This window comes from Oreochromis aureus, linkage group 20, assembly GCF_013358895.1.
Source record: "Oreochromis aureus strain Israel breed Guangdong linkage group 20, ZZ_aureus, whole genome shotgun sequence".
NCBI classification, from domain to species: domain Eukaryota; kingdom Metazoa; phylum Chordata; class Actinopteri; order Cichliformes; family Cichlidae; genus Oreochromis; species Oreochromis aureus.
The window spans coordinates 12,092,317-12,113,371 of record NC_052961.1 but is presented as its reverse complement, the minus strand read 5'-3'; the positions used below and the strand labels follow the sequence as shown (position 1 = coordinate 12,113,371).

General features: G+C 37.1%; 1 protein-coding gene across 2 annotated transcripts in view; it reads left to right on the top strand.

Annotated features, from left to right (window-relative positions):
- Positions 1-20,808, top strand: part of LOC116310951 (metabotropic glutamate receptor 4) — a 126,651-nt gene extending 105,843 nt beyond the window's left edge. For both annotated transcript variants that reach the window (XM_039604777.1, XM_031727912.2), the window contains 5 exons: positions 1,045-1,245; positions 8,599-8,735; positions 11,332-12,267; positions 17,000-17,246; positions 20,690-20,808. In XM_039604777.1, coding sequence (XP_039460711.1) covers positions 1,045-1,245; positions 8,599-8,735; positions 11,332-12,267; positions 17,000-17,246; positions 20,690-20,739 — 1,571 coding nt within the window. In that variant the 3' untranslated portion in view covers positions 20,740-20,808. The remainder of the gene's footprint in view (positions 1-1,044; positions 1,246-8,598; positions 8,736-11,331; positions 12,268-16,999; positions 17,247-20,689) is intronic.
- The last annotated feature ends 247 nt before the right edge of the window (positions 20,809-21,055 follow it).

Here is a 21,055-nt window from a genome sequence, read left to right as displayed (position 1 = left end):
CTCTCACGATACCTTTAAAGGTTGAAACTCTCAACCTTGCAATTTAACTCCTGTGCATTCTGATTGTTGTACATTTCACTTAACTCAGTGTCTAACTGCCATTTTTTTATGCTTAACCTATTTTGTAGTACACTGGATGATAAAAAGGATTAAGCTGCTTACTGAAATCTTACTTAGAGACAAGACAACAACCTTAGTTATGATTGATATGCACCTGTCATAACTAATTGCATTAAAACTAAAGAATGATTAGGACTCTCTTGCCGTCTCTTCCTTTCATTCCACTCAACCACTCTGCACGCATCATTAATGTACAATAGGTAACATGTAATGTTGTGGGGATAAACACTAAGAAAACATATGGATAAACAAGTGCAACATACTTGCCCTATCAAGCAACATTTTGTGCTGATAAACTTTTCCTTAGTTTAAAAGATAAAAATCATTTCAATGATGCAAAGTCTATCTAAAGCAGTGCAAAAGGCAGATGAGGTTATACGAGTCTTGCCGAATATTCCTGAGTTGGTCTAATCAGTGATCAACAGGCCGTAAAGAGAAAAGCTTCACAAGAGAGCATTTTGGATTCTGTGGAAAGAGATTCTGTGATTGATGTTTATAAGAAATGTTATACAATTAAGGGTTAACACGCACAATTCAGTGCCAATCTCTTTCAAATTCAATCTAGTGGAAAAAAGACTCTTTCACAATTGAGCATTCCGGCTTCTTTGAAAGGTTATCATTTGCTTGATTTAAACATTAGCAATCATTCTTATTTTATTTTTTCCGCTGATTGCCAAGCAGCTCTTTTGTTCTAAATATGATGGTTTTTCATATCAAAGATTCTAGTCATGACTGTCTTTCAAGATTGCAGCAACTCAGCCAGTAAAACACAGCATGGAAACCTAAGTGAAACATATAAATTAAAATAAGCAGTGAGCATAATCAACTTGGGTTTTTTTTTTTTTAAAGATACATTTATGTAGTTAGTTTTAGGTGTGGATTTAACAAATTCTTATTTTTTATCTTGTTGATGTTTTCTTTCAGACCATGAGCGGATCGGAAAAGATTCATCCTATGAACAGGAGGGGAAGGTCCAGTTTGTTATAGATGCAGTGTACGCCATGGCTCACGCTCTACATAATATGCACAAAGACCTCTGTCCTGGAAAAGTTGGCCTTTGCTCCAAGATGGACACTATCAATGGCACACTGCTTCTGAAATATATCCGCAGTGTCAACTTTACAGGTGTGTATTCCTACTTCTGCTTGGGTATGTTCATAGCTGCATCCATGTGTACTGAACATAAAGCACATAACCCTAACCCATTTTGCTGTGTGAAAACAAGATGGACAAGAAGGTCTGGGAAGTATTTTCAGCTAAAGCATCACATTAAATGAAATGCATTTCTTTATAAGCAATATTTATCATAGGGAAATATGCAACCATTGGTGCATTTTGGAGATTGAGATGTACACTAGCATATTCGTGCAGAGCCTTTAGTCATATCCTATGCAGTGGTCTCAAATTATCAGGCGTCTGAAAGTAAATTATTTCCAGCAAGTACTGAGGCTGAGATCCGTAGGAGGATTGACAATCACCAGCAGAACAGCATGTTTTATCATGGTTGATGATGTGCAGGAACTGCGCTTTGTGAGATTTCCTGCCTTATCATGTAAGCATTGAATTGCCCACACAGGAGATCTGCTGCTTAAAGTACACTTGCTGCTGAGTTAAAATTATATGTAAATGAGAGTGGGAAGCACGTTAACATAAGGCACAACAGAAATGGGCATCAGGAGTTTTCCAGTAGTTGTCCAATGTAAAGTGTCACTGGGAAAAACAGGATGCAGTTGTCTCTGAGACAGAAAGAGATATGAGTTGATTAAATTTAATGTATACACAGGTCGCATGGCTATTACCCTACCATTATATAAGTCACTATAAATGAATATATATTATAGCATTTGAAGTGTAATGGTTTTCATTTGTTTATTTGTTTTATTAGGTTATTAGAGACTGGAATATTTGTTTCATCATTTGTTTTTGCTGTTATTAGCTTCATGACTATCCCTGAACTGTGATGGTGTATGATTTGAGGGAAATCATGTTGTGCTTATAAAACTTTATAAAGGTCACAAAAACTGGAATTTTTCAGACTTTAGTAAGCAAATGTCAATACATATTTCATCAAGTTGTTCTTACTTCTCAACCTCCTGCCTCCATAGTGTAGTGGTTAACATATTCATTTAACAAGTGAAAGGTTGCTGAATCAGTTATAGCCAGAGAAACAAATCCTTTCATCAGGAAGGGAGCAGCTAATAAAGTAGCTTTTTCTCAAACTCAGAAGTTCAGCTTCTCTTTGTCTCTTTATAAAACTGTAATACTTCAACCTAGAGAAATATTTTTTTACCACTAGCTGACCCAAGACAAAGAAATGGATTTCATCTGGTTTCAGCATGTGATTAAAACTGCCACTGTTATTTGCATAATTTCACAAAAGTCTGTACAATGACACTATGAAGTAGAACTGACCTTACCATATAAAAAAAGGTACATACATACACAGCATGGGCATGAAGATAATCTTCTAGTTTGCAAAGATTGAATAAACAACATATGAAAATTTGAGGTCTACCTTAGGTCAGTGTAAGTAGTTATAACAGCTTGAGTTAATTATATGACAAGAGAAGAGGGCCATGCAATCAAGCAGAATGCAACATGAGTGGTCTGACACAGTCTCAAACCTGCTCCACCCTCACAGATAATTATATAGTAATGGACACATTTATTTCTATGACAATTATAGAGTGGGATCTTTCGGTCAGGGATAATCATTCTACAGCTAACTATGTGACAAGAATAATATACAGTAAATTACACAATTAAGAACGTTGTCGATGAAGCAAAAGACATCTGCTCCACTTCTTTGGAATCCAGACGTCAGTTGCTAACGTATCTGTCTGGAGCTTGGCCAGTAGCTTCGATGAATCCTACTCTTAGTTTTTATAAGCGGGATGCTTTCACACATAAAATGCTTACATTCAATTCACATAGTGGCTGTAGGAATTACACAGTTCAATTACACATTTCAATCACTTACAAATGAAGTAAACAACACTGCCGTGTCTTATAAATAATTCCTTCCAAGGGGTGGGGAATAAATACTCATTTTTTAAGTTATTGTGTTGGAAGAAGAAAAAATGAGCAAGCATAAATATCTGAACAGCACAGACAAGGACCTGATTCTAAAAGCTAGATAAAGATATTCTTGGGTTTTCCTTATCTTGGAAGTACCAAGTTTGGTAACTACCTTTAAAAATAAGTCCAACTGGCTACAGGGTCATGAGCACCCAAGATTCAATAAATGATAAAGGATGGAAAGGCTGGGACTATTGCACACCATAAAATTTTAATGAAAACCTTGGGCAAGAGATAGCTGTAGGATGCACTGCAAAAAAGGTAAGCTGACTGTGGCAGTGTGATGTTCTGGATAATCTCCTTCTGGTAAACTTTGGGTCCTGGCATGTGGCATGAGGCATGTGGATTATATAAATATTGTTGCCGACCACATATACCAAATCATTTTTACCTCAACCCCTTATTTATTTTCTCACCAATTGTCAGGAGCACCTGTGTCAAATCAGCAAAATCACTTACCTGAGAATACACTCGCCACACACTTTATTATGTAGACTGTGTTAGCACCAGATTGGACTTCTTTTACCTTCAGAACTGCTTTAATTGTTCATGGCATAGATTCAAAATAGTGCAAGATTTTGTTCTATTTTGACACAATATTTTTCACATTTATGACGTGAATTTACCATTCCACCTCACCCCAAAGGCAATTTGGTAACTAGAGACTTCACTGTCATGTTCAAGAAACCTGTTTAAGATGATTTGAGCTTTGTGACATGCATGTTATCTCGCTGGAAAATCCAGTCAGAAGATAGGTACACTGTGGTCATAAACATTGTCAGAAACAATACTCAGGGCTTTCTACCATTTAATCTTTACTACTACTACTTTAGTACTAAAATGTATTAAGAAAATATAACTCACACCATTCTACCAAAACCACCAAAACATACTGTTGATACAAAGTATGATGGATCCATGCTTTCACATTGTTTACACCAAATTGTGACCCTACCATTCAAATGTTGCAGCAAAAACTGAAACTCATCAGTCAAGGCAACATTTTTCCAATCTCCTGTTGCTGAGCTCTGTTTCCTGTTCACAGCTGACATAAGTAACATCTAGTGTGGTCTTCTGCTGCTTTAATCCTTCAAGCTTTGATGTGTTGTGTGCTCAGAGATGCTCTTCCGTCTACACTGATTGTAACAAGGAGTTATTTAAGTTCATTTTGTCTTCCTATCCTATCAGTTCAAAGCAGAAATCAGTGACGTATTTCGCACAGAGAATTCCTAGATAATGGAAAATAGATAAAAGATGCCATGTATAGTAAACTAAAAATAATGTACCACTGTAAACTGATGATGCAAATCAAAGTAAAGAAGAATCTAAGTTTAAAGGCATTCTCTTCTTCTCATTCTGTTCACATCTGGTGACAGCAGAACAATTCCCTTTACTAGATGATTTTCAGACCATAATCTTTATTGTAGAATTTGTTGTGCAGAAAGATCACAGTAGATGAGCATTTTCTGAAATACTCAGGCTGTGAGTCCAAGCTCCATTCAAAGTCATCTTTCTTTGCCAATCTTTTGATGAGTTTTAACTTCAGCAGTTCATTTTGAGCATATCTAAATGCAATGAGTTGCTGCTATGCAATTGGGTTATTAGATATTCGCATTGACAAGCAGGCTGGCAAGTGTATTTTTGTCCTAGCTGCTGATTGTTTCTGTGCTCTAAATGGTACAGTAGTCCAGCCTTGCATTATTTGTGCCTTAATTTCAATTGTATGACCTTTCGCTGTACCTGTCTCCTGATTTGCCAGATTCCCTTTGTTGTTTCAGAAAAATGAAAAAGAGTTCAAGGTGTCAACCTGTCCTCCAAATTCCCCAAAGAAAGGAATTAAAAATATAAGTCCTTGGTTTGTTTTTTCATTTCCTACAGACAACCATCATTTGCTTTTAACAACCTTTTCTTGACTCAACCAAGGACCAAGTAAGGATTTTAAACATAAAACACCCCCTTAGCCTCCTACTGTAAATACAGTAGCAAACAGCAGTTATAAAAGACCAACAATCTGCTCCATCTTTAAAACAGCTGACAAAATGATGTGATATACCAGACAGCCATCCAATTGTCCAGCGATTAGTCAGACCCTACATTTTGTGTCTGTTTGACTTAAGCAAACATGAACTCAATCGTTCTTGTCAACGATAGTAAAGTTTAACTCGACACTTGTGTTTGCAGCTTTCAGTTTTCATTCCTAATGGATACTGAAAGGAAACACTGCAGCACTCAGGAAAGTCGTCTATGTCAAAAGTGTTTGTGAGTGTGCTTACTACTGTGCAAGGAGGTCAATCCATATTTGTGCAAAATTAAACAAATGGAATAGGTAAAGACATTGTTTAGATTTGTATCCAGGAGTCATCTTTGGTTGGTTCTAAAAGATCAATCCTCATAGCACCATAAAACTTTAATCAGCAATGCTATATGTATAGATGTGCAGTACAAAATTAGTGTTCTTCAAATCTTTATGCATTATTTTATTCATGGTTTTATGTTACTGGAAGGTTTGTCAGCACTGAAGCCATCAGATTTTCAACAGCGATGGCTAGAAAATCAATGCTTCACATTACCGGAATCCTGCCTAGCTCGCTTTGCTTTTAAGAGTCTTTCAGTTCACAGAATCGGAGACTAAAAGCTGTGAACAATGTCAGCATCCATATGATCCCTGTGTATTATGGAATTTTTCTATAGACATACATGCTGACTAAAGGATACCCGAAACTTTCCAAATATTGTACATGAAATTGATACTTTTTGATCCATGATTATTATCTATTATAAAGTGAAAGAAATTGATATTGGTTAGATATCAATAATTAAAAAGTCCAAACTTACTTCTGTTTAATACTATTTTTCCGTTTAGCTTTATAAAGTAAACCTTGCAGCCCATAAATCTGATAGTAAGTAAGTAATATTAAACATGTCATAATTAAATATTTGTCTTTTAGTCTGGAGTTTCAACATAGCTATTTATACAGTATGTTTCAAATTGTGAAAGAAATTACTCCAAGTTCTGTTTCTTAGGGTTTCCTGTGGTGGTGTGTCTATTAACAGCCCAGAGAGTGGGTCTGGGAAGAAAAGATAACCCAAAACCAGTGAACAGGCATTGCATTTACACTGACACATAAGAGGATGGGAGGGCACAACAATCAGTGGAGGGTATTATTTACATGTCGGTGTTAAACAGAGACAATCGTATCAAGGCTCTGGAAATCAACAGTGGAGTAACAAAATCAAAGAAGTAAACAAATAACACAAAGGTGAAAAGGTCAAATCTTCATCTACTCTAGGGGCAAACAGCTACCTCCTGGTTACAGTTATTGCAACCAGGAACAACAGAATGTTAAAAGCAAAAGATTAAGAGAAGTGACTCTCTGTCAATATTCCTCACCAAAATGGTATTTGTTAGGAGGTTTAGTTGGTGCAAATAGGATTACGCAGAAGTCCATGAGTTTTTGGAAGGATTTTTCTTACCACTGTCAGATAAAGCATGTCTCATATCTTCAGAGCGACATATCAAGTTAAAATAAGAAAACTTCGGAAATTTTATCTTTATATATTCCAGAAAATATCACAAACAGTATTATAGTCCTCTGAATCCAGGACTGACGTTCATGCGTGGTATGGAGGGAATTTTACACTTCAGTGATGTATGCTTAGACTGCTCATTTTTCTGTTTGTTTATTAGACAGAATACACCAACACTACCATGACAAATTTCATAAAACATACTGTAGATGTGGAGCAAATCATATGTAGTGTTGATCTGGATCCTATTCTTAAAAATGTCCAAATATAACAAATTTAAGCTTACAGTGTGTATATACCATAATAACAGATCTTAAGCAAAGCACCTAACTGTGATGGTCTGATACTATTTGAAAGACTATATTATTCTTGAGCCCAGTGTCATAAAAGACAATAAAAGCTGAAGAGTAAATATTGAAAAGATGATCAGCGACACCTTGAGGCCCTAAATCTGGCAAAGTGATTCGATAATAACCGTCTGGGCACTGCAGCGTCAGTTCTTGCACTACAGAAAGCCGTGCAACTGGAAAGCAGTACTGTCCTTAGACTTTTATTGCAATGTGATTTAAAAAAGATCAAGCAAGAAATAAAGTTCACTAAGATGGCATCATTGACGCCAAGTATTTGAATGCCAAAAATGCAAATGTCATAGTGACACAGCAAAAGAATATTGGAATGGTAAAATATTTAGATACAGCCCACGTTTCAACTGTGAGTACTTGTTAATCATGTCCATGCATTAATGTATTATCCATTTGATTTCCATGTTAGAAAGAAACACTTAGACTCAGTCTTCAGTTTCCTCAAAATGTAGATCTTCCAAGATGTGAAACTAATTGATTAAGGCAATCAAATTAGTGGAAATACACATCCCACTCAAATGTCTTCTATTGCTGAGGTGAGCAAGAAAATCTTCATAATTGCAATTACTGCCTGCTGTTGTCTCAGACATGCTCTCTGGATGATACACCAGGATGACACTAATGCAATTACATTCTATGGATTTTGATGAGACCTCTGACAAACACAAATCTGCACTGGTGGAGAAAATACATCTGGTCTAAAGGCTTGACTCACAGGTTTCCAAATCTGGCTCACAGGTTCAAACAACAATCAATAGTGTGACCTATTAAAAAAGAACAAAACACTCAAATAAACAATTCCCTTTTTGGTTATCACAGAGGACAGTACAGTCAATACTTGTGGAACATGATAAACTCCCTCTAGTGCTGGAAAACATTGTCAAGCGTCTGCATGATTTTTATGTTATATGTTAAAGAATTTCTGACTAGTGTCAGATTTCATTAAATGAGAAAAACCAAATATGGTATACCAAACAGCCAGACTGAGATACCATTAATGGTTCATTTGCAAGTGAGGAGGTGGGCTCTCATCACTAATTCTGTAAATCTTCAACTCCTTAAAACACAATTTTATAACAAGTTTAAGTTCAAGAGGGGATTGTAGGTTGGCTCAGAAAGAAAAGCAGGGACACGAGAGAGACCTCAAAGTGGTAATCAAAATCAGTGCTGTCATTCGTTAGCACTCTGAGTGGGGACCTAGTGGATAACACTCAATGGGGCAATAAGCAGAATGAAAGAGTGTGAAATGATATGGGAACATGAACAGACAGCAGCCCTGGCCCTTCTCAAAGGACCTGGAGAACATGCCTGTCAACATCTATTTTGCTGCCGTCATTAACACTACAGCAGCACAAACTTGAAGTTCCCCTTGCAGCCTCATTTAATTTCAGGGCATGAAAATCAAACCTTGAATTTTTATGGCAATGTTCAACACGGGATTTCAGCTTTAACAGTATCCTCTTTAAAACAAAATAACTGCACTACTTTTTTTTGCCTTTATCTTCTGTAGGAATTGCTGGCACCCCTGTGGTCTTCAATGAGAATGGAGATGCTCCTGGTCGTTATGAAATCTACCAATATCAGATAACAAAAAACACCACAGAATACAAAATCATTGGTCACTGGACAGATCAGCTCCACTTAGACGTATGTATATTTGAACTGTTAGATGAGTCTGAAATATTGTATGCTTTCTTCTGATAAGATTTTGTGTGGTCATGTCCCAGTTAACTGATAACTAACTGAATTTTAACTGATTCAAAGAAGCAATATTTCAAACTTTCATTAACAATTGAACTTTTAAAAGTTCTACAAAGTATGAGTTAACATTAAAGTTCAATTTTTAAAGTTGAAGTTAAAAAACACATAGCATTGAAACTATAATCACTTGTTTCAACTACTGGACAGACTGAGAAACTGAAAAAAAATTCCACATTGTGAACACTGACTGTTTGCAAGTGCTTGCTGGCAGTTGACGTCAAAGTTATATGTGATATGCTAAAAACCTCCATATGATTGGTTTGGTTGATAGAAATTCGCCTTGGTCACCTGCAGTGTTCATGGAAGATGTCAATTTGTCCACAAACACCCACCAACTACTTGCTAAACTGTACTGAAACTGTGGTGTGTAAGACACTTTTATGCTATCCGTATACCAAGTCACACTGCCCGTCAAAGCGACACCACAATGGCGGTGCACACCAGCAGGTGTGACATAATTTTTAGCTTTGACCAATCGTGCGTTTCTCTATTTTTGTAACCTGGTGCGTTGGACCGGTGCCGCAGCAGCTGGGTTGAAAACACAAGTGTGCAATCACGTCATTTTTTTTTTTACCGCCATTTTAATAATATATTAGCACAGAACCTCAAAGATTATAGAGGTTATACATTGGGAGATGCTGCAACACTTTGAAAACATGTGTCTTTGTGGAAAGCTTTAAAAAATATCCCCACTCTGTCTTTCCAAATCTTTGCTTCTGGTTTCCCTGTATCAGCGCTGATGTGGCGGTATTGTCTGAATGGCAACATCTATCTTTCAGAAGAATACTGCAGTGGATAGTGTGTCACGATATAGCGGTCTCACGTGAAGCGACCACAAAATGGAGGGAATACTGGTGCTTTAATTCAAACCAGAACCCATTAGCTTTCAAAGTAAAAGTTGCACCTTTTGAAATGTGTTGCTTTTGGCACCTTCAAAGTAAAAGTTGTGAATTTTATTTTGAAGGAAAGGAAAAAGGCACTGTTTTTTTTTTTTTTTTTCAAAGTCAAACATTCTCCATTTTTTGATTGCATTCTACTTTTTAATTTTCACTACTATTCAGTGATCTGGGTCTCTTCAGTAGTTAGTGAATCTCTTCCATGCAAACTATAGGCGACTTCCAGAAGCAATCACAAGGAGGTTTTTAGTGTCCTCTATGTGAAAAATTTCAACTGGCAATAGCCAGCAATCACTTCCCATTAACAGCGAATAGCTACTGCTGGAAAGTTTCTGTAGCTTGCTGACTGGTCTCTAGGCCTATGGGACTGGGGCCTTAACATAAATGATTAAAAACTAAACTAACTGTAAAATGTATATTGTCATTTGGATTAAACCCGCCCCAACAATGCTAAACCAGTCTCTAAACTTGTGGCCATTACATGTGACATTTACAGCAACAGAAAACCCATATGTAGTAAAGCTTAATTTATGCACTTCCTCATAACTTATCCCTAATATCCAAAATCATGCTAAATACATCTTGCTTATATGCAGCTTCACAGGAAAACATTCAACACAATAATGACTTAAATCTCAAGAATTTATAGAAACAGAGATGCTTTGGGTCAAAAGAGGGCATTATGCAGCATGACCACATTTACACTCAGAATCATGCCGATAGCAGTAGATGTGTAATGGAGTAAACAACATTTTTACTCAACTATTTGCATCAACCTTATTTTGACATTTGCTGTCATTCTTTACACAGTAATACCAATTTCCTTTTTAATGTATACATAGTGCACAGAATCTGCAGTGTCTGAATATTTAAGTATCAAAACTACTATATTTTAAATGCCAAAACCTCTGAGGAAAATCATGTATCCATCATGTTTTGCTATGAATGATTCATAAGTCTCCCTCTGTTTGTTCTTATTTTGTTTACATGCATACTGTAGATAGGATTTTGGATTATTATAGACATCAAGAAGCTGAGTTATGGCTGTACACACAATACCAGCTTACCAACATCAGTAGCTGAGAGCTCTAAGAAGAATAAGAAATACCATAATTTTTGAAATGTCAGAACAATCATTTAACTATTTGGGTGTTTGAATTAAACCTTCCTGTCCATTTCCACACCCATTTAAGTTAATAAAACTTAACTTAAATGCAATGAAACCATGCTAATAACTATAAATAATAGTCTCAATGTAACTCATATATCATGTAGTAAGTGTCTTAATATCTAACGATTATATTAATACATATTGTCAATATTCTTTCTATAATAACCCTTTCAAGGTATTTTCAATTGTACTATAATGAATAACTGAAAATATTTACAATTATATGATTAAAATATAGGAAGATATAGTATATTATGTCAATAAAATACACAATACTCATATTCTGCGTCTACTATATTTGAAAAAGCCAAGTATATAGATAGGAAATAGATTAAAAATCACACAAAAATGTGAGAAAATGTTTTGTTTAGACAGAGTTACTAAAGCTCTTTTTTTCTTTTACATTTCCATCTAGACTAATGACATGCAGTGGCCTGGTGAAACACAAGAAGTCCCTTCCTCTATATGCAGTCAACCCTGTCGTCCCGGGCAGCGCAAGAAGACAGTGAAGGGAATTCCTTGTTGTTGGCACTGCGAGAATTGTGATGGTTATCAGTATCAGGCAGACAATTACACCTGCAAGATGTGCCGCTTTGATTTGCGTCCCAATGAGAACCACACTGGCTGCGTTCCCATTCCCATTGTCAAGCTAGAGTGGAGCTCACCATGGGCCGTGATACCAGTCCTCATTGCAGTCTTGGGGATTATGGCCACTCTGTTAGTGGTTGTAACCTTTGTGCGCTACAATGATACACCAATTGTTAAGGCATCTGGTCGAGAACTTAGCTATGTGTTGCTGACAGGTATCTTTCTGTGCTATGCTACAACATTCCTTATGATCTCTGCTCCTGATGTGGTCGTATGCTCACTGCGAAGGATTTTCCTTGGTCTGGGTATGAGTATAAGCTATGCAGCACTGCTTACCAAGACAAATAGGATCTACAGGATTTTTGAGCAGGGCAAGATGTCGGTCAGTGCCCCTCGATTTATCTCCCCAGCCTCGCAGTTAGTTATCACATTTAGTCTGATATCAGTGCAGCTCCTTGGAGTGTGCATCTGGTTTGGTGTTGACCCATCACAAGCCATCATAGACTATGAAGACCAGCGCACAGCAAATCCCGACATGGCCCGTGGCGTTTTGAAATGTGATATATCAGACCTGTCTCTCATCTGTCTGCTGGGTTATAGCATGCTTCTGATGGTCACCTGCACAGTTTACGCCATCAAGACTAGAGGGGTTCCAGAGACATTCAACGAGGCCAAGCCTATCGGCTTCACAATGTACACCACCTGCATTGTGTGGCTTGCCTTTATCCCTATCTTCTTCGGGACCTCACAGTCGGCGGAAAAGGTAAATATCAAATTTAAAATTTGAATTGACAAACTGAACTTGTCCCAGTTGTGTAACTGGTTTAGAATGGTATGATGCCAAATACGTCTGTATGCTTTCAGCAACAGTTCTCTATTTAAGACTACAATAGTCTAGTGAATTCACTTGTGCATGTTCAAGTGTCAGTTTTCCATTTGTAATTCTTTTATATTTCCTGTGCTATTTATTATGAAGAAAATGGCCACTCAAACTGTTTGTTGTAAAGCATCAGCTCCTTGTGTCTGTATATGTGGAGCTATTCATCATGAGCTGATGGGCTTTGTGCTCCACTGTGGGATTACAAGGCTTTTAAAGTGGGCTTGTGAGAATAATTCATTCACCTCAAGTTTGCTTGGATATGTTTTCTTTAATTGTCTTTCTATGTGTGTTTGACTACTCAGTATTTGCACCCAGTGAAGCTGAATCAATCACTGCACATTCATGCACACAGAAATAGATAACGCATGTTTGAGAAGTAGCATAAAATTACTGTGGCTGTTGATGTTGCTTGTCAGTTGAAAGTGAATCGCAAATTAGCTCTTACAAGTGCTAATTTTGAGGTTGCACTGCACAGATGTACATCTAAAAAGCAGAGAGTGGAAAAGTCAAACCACCAATTGCAACAAAAGCTTCAATATGGGAGTACTATAGCAATAATAGCAGCCTTTGGATTGTTAATATCATAAAAGGGTGGGGATAAATTTGCATGAACATTGGCTACCAATATTCTGATAGTAACATCTGGAGTTTTTTGGAAAAAAGGCTCCTTAGTTTGAAAAAAAGAAATATATGGTTGTATTGCAATGGATAGCAGGTTTTTTGTGAGCATGCTTGCTGCCATTTGCTTTGGTAATTCATGAACATAAACACAGGCGCTGATGAGGCAGCCAAGGTGAAAATCATTTCGGGCCTTCATTTGTATGTCCACCAGTGAAGAGCAGGTGGATGAAATGATAGGAGAAATTATTCTCTGTATTACAGGGTTTTCATTTACTTGAACTGGCACATATACAAATCAAAGACATGTTCTAAGACTGATGGTCATATTGATTTACACCGCAAGCTAAATCTTTAGACAGTCTAACAGTAAAAAAACAAAAACCAAAACAAAAAAAGCATCACAAACTATGACGACTGATGAATAAGGCCCTTCACTTACATTGCTGTATTCACCAGTTTTAGAGAAGCCATTCACTTTAACAGTGATCAACAGATGAACTATGTTTTATTTATTCAGTGAATATTATTCTAATTACACCCATTAAATATAAATTTATAACTGATTGTCACTTTGCATAAATACATTATCAGCTGTAGCTTCAGCCTACAATTTTTTATATTATGTAATAGGAAAATTTGTTGAATAATGTTGCTCTTAATTTCATTATTTTTAAATGAATAAAAGGAGAGGGCAACACAAATGCGTTAGTAACAGCACAGTTATCTCTAAGGAAGAGATTTAACAATTTTTTGCAACTGAAATCTTAACTTGTCACAGTTTAAATGCGTTAATGATCGCTGCATTGGACTTAGGTATGATTCCACTGAAAGTGCTTATGCTGGCTCTTTACACTGAACTGAGCCATCTTTATTACACCTATGCTTTTCCTACTGAGATTCAAAATTATGTCAAAATGTCTGCCATGAAACAAGTCTGTTCCTTTCATTATGTGTCAGTATGTATTTTCCCTATTCATGAGAGAAGAGGCTTGCCATCCAGCTTTGTCTGGGTGTAGCTGCTACTACCGGCAGACAATGGAGCCCTCAAAGCTGTCGCTGGATGGGCCTGTCATAAAAGAATGAGTATTAGACCAGACATATTAAAACATTAAATTTGATTTATTCACAGTCAAAGCCTAAAGTCTTAAACACAAAGGCTGGTGGGAAACAACCTAAGTTAGAATATGGTTTGGGATGAAAAAGCCATATGATAACTAGAGCTGCAGGTTTTAAACTGCTCTCCGTGGTATGAAGTCCACTCTTGCATCAACTCAGAAGAAATGTTTAACAAACATAACCAACAAATAAGTCAGACAGACGTAAGTCAGTTGAGTCCAAAGCTGTGAAAACCCAGGGATGTTTCAAATGACACAGTTTCTCAGCCAAAATTCTGGAAGTCTACTGATTAAGAGCATTTTTCATGAACGTAAAAGCTTCTTTAGGCTGCTCCGTTATTCACAAGGAGTCAACACAGCAGATGGATGTGCATGTTTGATAAGGTGGATTTTTTACACTGGCTGCCCTATCTGAAGTAGTAGCAGTGGGTATTGTCTGTGTATTTAATCTGGAGAGTTTTTTGTTAAAAATCATTTTCGTTGATTTCACAAAAGTCTAGAAAAATAAATATATAACTAAACCAAAAAGCCTGAACACTTTACCAAGGCTTGGCAACTTTGTGGGAGTGTGATCCGGTGATCGTGTTCACATGGGTCACAAATAGGTAGGGTTACCTCTGGACAAGGAATGCATAAAAACAAAAAGGAGCAATCTGACTTCAATGAAAGTTCATAATGTTTTCTATGTCTGGTCCTGTTCTTTCACTGTGCCAGTGGTGAAGATGGGAAAATGTATGTCATAAAGGCTGATAGAAGTGGACAAGGGTCTTGGCTGCCCTCACAGAGTAACTCCACTCTGTACTCTAGAGGGCTAGCAATATTGTTCCAAACTCACCCTAGGCCATGTGTAATCTTCTCAGGAGATTACAACACTCCCCCTCTATCACCAGGGAATGCTCGTGTGCTGTTTGCAGTATGATGGAGCACAAAGCTCTATCACCTCCATCTTCCACTGACATCTTTTTTCTCTAAACTGACATGGCTTTAGGCAGCTTAATTTCAACAGAGCTTCTCTACATTTTGTTTTTTACATGAACATGACATGGCATTGCCTTTCCACTTGAACTAACTGAATACTCTACAATATAATACCTATAGAATCCAAACAAAACACTCATTGATGCTACACAAACCACCATGTAACTTCCAATGTAATTTTTGTCTTGTGCTACAACACTGACATCTAGTTGTACTGATGGCCATTGGACTAGTTAAAATTCTGTAAGAAAAAGGTTAGGAGCAGAAGAACTGGATGAGTGTAAAGCCCTTTGACACAACTCTGATGACTAGACAACTGGGTCTCTCGAGGGTTTTCAGGGTGTGAAAACCATTTTTTTAGCAACCATATGGTTTGAGGTTTATGGAGATGAAATAAAGTGCAGGGGCAATCCAGATTTTTAGAGTAATTTTCTTTTACTGAAGAAACCATAGAAAGAGAATGACATTTAGCAATACACCAAGCAAAGAGAACACTGCACAGGGGTGGCTGTAGCCCACAGAAAAACACCCTAAAATCTATGAGCCACCTCTTTTCTTAGTTTACTACATTATTAAATTGTTATTAATATTATTTACACAATATATCAGAATCATCTAATATAACTACAGAACAAATAACATAAAAATAACTAAAAAAGAATGACACCAAAACCCCTACAATACAATCTTTGGAAATCTGGAAAAAGTAAGTGTGATTCATGCAGGCCCCACATCACAAACTTACAGAGCTTAAAGACTGCTACTAATGTCTTGGTGTCAGATACCACGGGACATTTTCAGGGGTCTTGTGGACTATGCCTCAATTGTTCAGTTATTTTGGCAGCACGAGAGGGATCTAGTGTATATAAGGCCAGGGGTTTTAATGTTATGGCTGATTGGAGAATGTCACAACTGTATGTTGGGAAACATCATCTATAACTGTTGACAAGAGCCCTTTTGGCTATTCCCATGTCAAACAGCTCAGTCATTTGTGATGTCTGCAAATGTAATGTCAAACAAAACCTTGGGCAAATCTCTTTGAAGGATGTTTCTCAGCTGTGTTCCACTGTACACTTACTGCCTTGTGTTCATCAACTTTAGAGAGGCAAAGTAAGCTGTTCTCTACTTCCCCTTTATTCAATTAAGGTTTTCACACAATGATATTGGGAAAAAGATGAAGTGGGATCACAGTTTCTTTGGTCAATTCATGAAACTAACATTTAAATCGAGGACACTGTATTTTCATATTTTTCACTGGTTTTGCACCTTAAACAGAAATGTAAAGCATTTCATAAAAATGAGTCAATGCCAAATGTGGTCTACCTGCTAACCCTCATTGACTCATCGCATTCTCTACAGCAACAAATTAGTGATGTACTGTGTATGAGTTCAAGGGTGACTATCATAAATGAAAACTTGTAGGCCATTTTATTATGCTGTAGGATGTTTCTTTCCACTCCCCAGTTGTTGCCTATAGCTATGTATCTGCTACCCAGCTGTGAGTAGCAGCTGTCACTGGCTTCAGAAAACACACAATGATGTTGTCTAAAACCTCAGGGTAAAAACATCTATGCATCAGGGGGGCTTTTTTTATATGCATATCATAAAATAAACAAACCCTGAAATGACAGTAGAAGTCAGGAGTCACCAGTTTGCATAAACGTTCCTGTGTTCCATCACAAATACAATTTGCCATATAAGATGTGAAATAGAAATATCGTCCACTAAACTTTCTTTTAGCTAAAGGAGAGTGACTTCATTCTGTAGCTTGAACTGGGAAGGCTCTGAGCAACGGTCTTGTTATGTACGCAGTTTAATCTGAGACTATCGCGTTTCTTTTCATGACACAGTGCTTCCAAAAAAATGATTATTTTGTCTCTGTTATCTCTTTTATAATACAGATGTACATCCAGACTACAACCCTAACCATCTCTATAAGCCTCAGTGCATCGGTCTCTCTGGGAATGCTCTACATGCCCAAAGTCTACGTGGTTCTTTTCCATCCAGAGCAGAACGTACCCAAGCGCAAACGCAGCCTAAAGGCTGTGGTCACTGCAGCCACCATGTCCAACAAGTTCAACCCTAAAGGTGGCCTGAGGCCCAACGGAGAGGCCAAATCTGAACTTTGTGAAAGTCTTGAAACACAAGGTTGGTATCACACGATGACATCCATCCATGCAACAAAGGAAAGACAGATCAACCAGCATCTGTTAATGCACTCTGTATGCAGAAAATAATGAACTCCTTTTAGGTGAAGATTTAATTTTTCTTTAACAGTTGACAAACAGAACAATGGGAATAATTAGAAGTGATAGGGGTTGTGTCACAGTAGCGTCTCACTTGCACATAAGTGAAGTAGTAGTTAAGTGTTCCCTTCAAAAAAGACTGGGAGTTAATTTTCTATATTTTAAGGACTATTTTTTAATTTTATAGTATACAATAGCAAAATAGTTTAATTTTCAAAAACTATATTGATACTGGATTTGCCAGTCAGAAGGTGTGGCAGGGGGCCCATACTATTCTGAAAGGGATAAAAGCAAGGGTAGCTCAGTGTTGGAGATGAGGATATTTCAATCACCAAGACAAATGGTATGAACAGGCAGTGCCTGTGTGGGGGCAGGCATAAATCCAGTCAAGCACCCCCACATGTTGTGATTACTTAAGGTACTGATTTTTTACTCTGACAAGCTGAACAATATACCATGATATATATCCGGACTAAAAAAAAGACAACTTACACTTACATGTATGTTTTCTTCCTATCTTGAAAGGGAATTGTTACAGTATATCTCATCCAATTACAGAGCCCATTTATAGGTGCTGAGATTTAACCTCTGGTTTAAACTGTGACTCTAACAACTGCTCTTTGTGCTTATGTGTCAGATTGTGTTGAGGGAGGGGAGCCTTGTGAGGGCCTTTAGACTCTCAGGTAACCTGATTAGAAAATAACTTTGCTCTTCTGTCATCCATGAGCACTTTTTCCTGTTAATTTCTGCTAATGTTCACCACAACACCTGTGCCTGCCTACACAATGCAAAAAAGCATCCCTGCTAAAATTCAGCACCCTGAATGACATAAAGCATTAATCACACACTCACAAATCCACCCTGGACCAAGGGATATTAACTTGGATAAACAATATTGGTGTGTGGTGCTGTAAAATGGCCAATCAGCATGGTAAAGCCTGTTAATGTGAGAAGATGACAACCCTCTGCCGGAGAGGAGACAAGCGATAGCCATGTGTCCCCTGTAATTTGTTTCCCTGTTGACAAAAGAAGGAATTTGTGGTAATGGGACAACAACAACAATAAGAGTGAACAGGAAAAGACAGATGGGTCTGCCAGCTCCAATTCTTTCTGGACCATCTATTCTTTATCTTGGCCTCGCAGCACATAAATATTCAAATAAGGTTCATTTATCAATGCTTTTCTTGGAAGATATGCTTTGGATGAAATGGCGAGAATACCGCCCCCCATTCACCCACCCAGTATGGCCCTGACAAATATACCAGAAGCATTTACCATTGCACATCTCTCCTCTGCAGCACTTTTGCCCCTACTCTGGCTTTCAGCTGTCCTCTGATTGGATTCATCCCTTCTGACATATTCAATCAGCCAAGGCTGCTGTAGGCAGATTGGCAGATTGGTAGTGTGATTACCACCACCGAGCATGCTCGCTGAGGACAGCTTTACTTTAAAAAATTACACATACGCTGACACTTGCACAGGCATATGTGTGCAGACAAGCATGACTGCACACATACTCATAGGTACTGTATGTATGACAGTCACATTTGACCAGTGGTTTGGGTTTGTTATGATTGCTGTGGTCTGCCCTCTGGTCATCTGACTTATGTGCTTTATTCACAGCTCATAAATTTCCACGAACAATGAAAAGAATGCTAAAGAATAATTAGAACCATTATCAAACTTTGATAGCAAAAGCTATACGGCCGGGACAGATCACATATTGCCTTAATTGTATTTTACATGTAACACACCACAGTTAAGAATGGTAATACACTGACTGCTGCATGCTTTGCTTGATGCACATAGAAACCACAGGTCGTTGCATGCACTAAAATACTTGCATTTGAATGGTTACTCCCATATTTTATGCTACTGCTGTGAACTTCTTGGTGGTTCAGTAATTTGTATTTTGGAATTGCAATTTAATAGTATAATCTAAAAAAATAGAGAGTTTTCCTGATTTTACTATGCTGTAGAACCAGGTACATATGAGCGCAAAACTCCAGTGACTCTGAATAATTTTGCATTGCTGTCAAATCTTATGATACTATGTTTTTAAAATGTCTGCAATATTACCAGACAGACTTATCTCATGGGAAAACAAGAGGAAAACATGAAAATATGATGCATCTGTATGTATACACAGGCAGGAATTGTTACATTTTTATTTACTGTCAGCGTGACTTTTGGGAGTTAATGTATTTCAGTTGGAAGATCGTTTTATACCGGCACCACAGATGTTTTCGTGACTCCTCAAGGCACCCATGCCAAACTAACAACAAAGCATTGAAAAAAAGGGCTGCCGTAGTATTTTAACCCAAATTCTAACAAAGCAGTTTTCCTGCCTAAACCAAGATGAGTATTTGTGGTGGTCAACTCTAACAATAAAGCACATGGCATCAAAAGTGAACAATGAAAGAGTAATATGACATACCAATACCAATGTAATACCAATGAAAATCACAGATTCAATGATGCATTCAAACTACAGTGTCTGCTGTGTTGTGAAAGGTGACATGATAAACATGATAAATGACATGAAAAATGTCAAATGACTTTTTTGCTCTTTAAAAGTTGAAATAAATGATAATACAAATTAATACATTAAATGAATACTGTTACCACCAAAATAAATAACCCTGTAAAATGTGAGGATAATTCCATTTCACCTCATATGTACATTATATATTTTTGGATTTTTAGACTAGATCTAATAATGTCATTTGGAGGTTTAAAAGATTTTAGATGAGGATTCTTTTTACATTTACATTACTTTTTAATATTAAAGCAATTTTACTAAATATGATCATACTATCATTATTTTAATAAAAACAATAAAAAGATTAACAGTAACTAATCATTTGAATAACTGAACCCAAACGGTATATACGCCATAAGAAAATGAACAGAACCTCTTCTTTAGAAACCAGCACATCCTCCATAAACAAGGGAACATTTATTACCATCCAAAAAAGAAGAAACGGACAGCTAGTTACATAAAAACAAGCTGTTCCTCTTTTATCATACTTTTATGATATATATTTATGTTGGTTGCAGCTTTTATTAGATGGGCTGTGATTACAGATATTGTTGAATTTGAGTATTTTACACATCACTAACAGTTTATTTTGTATCTTAGACATGATCATGCGAGATGTTAAGATAATTTAACATTAGCATCAAGCTATTAAAATTAATTTCACTTGTGCTTGTTTACTTGAGTCATTCATAAAGAGAACTTTACAAAAATCAGAATTCCAACAGTATGGTTTTTGTTCCATGCCTATTTGAATCTCACCCATTGCATTTTTAACCCTTCTTTCTTCTTCCCTATTATAACAGTGTTGGCCTCAAAGCAGACATACATAAGCTACAGTAACCATGCCATCTAAGACCGAGATGAGCCGTGGAAGAGGAGAAAAGGCCTGCCTGAGGAGAAATCACCTGATTCTGGGGGCATATTGGGGATACACTGGAGAACTTTCAAGCTGCTACATCAGAGGATTGGGGTGGAAAGATGGGAATTTGTCACTCCAAAGGATGTCATATTTTTTTTATGGAATCATGTAAAGGCTTGGATGCAAATTTTATGATAAATTAGTAGCTTGTAGGAGGGAGAGAAGAGATGTAAGGGAGCTTGGACAGTTAATTTTCCTCTTCCCACCCTGAGCATTGATCAGTGACGTTTCCAGATGCAGGCTGAATGAA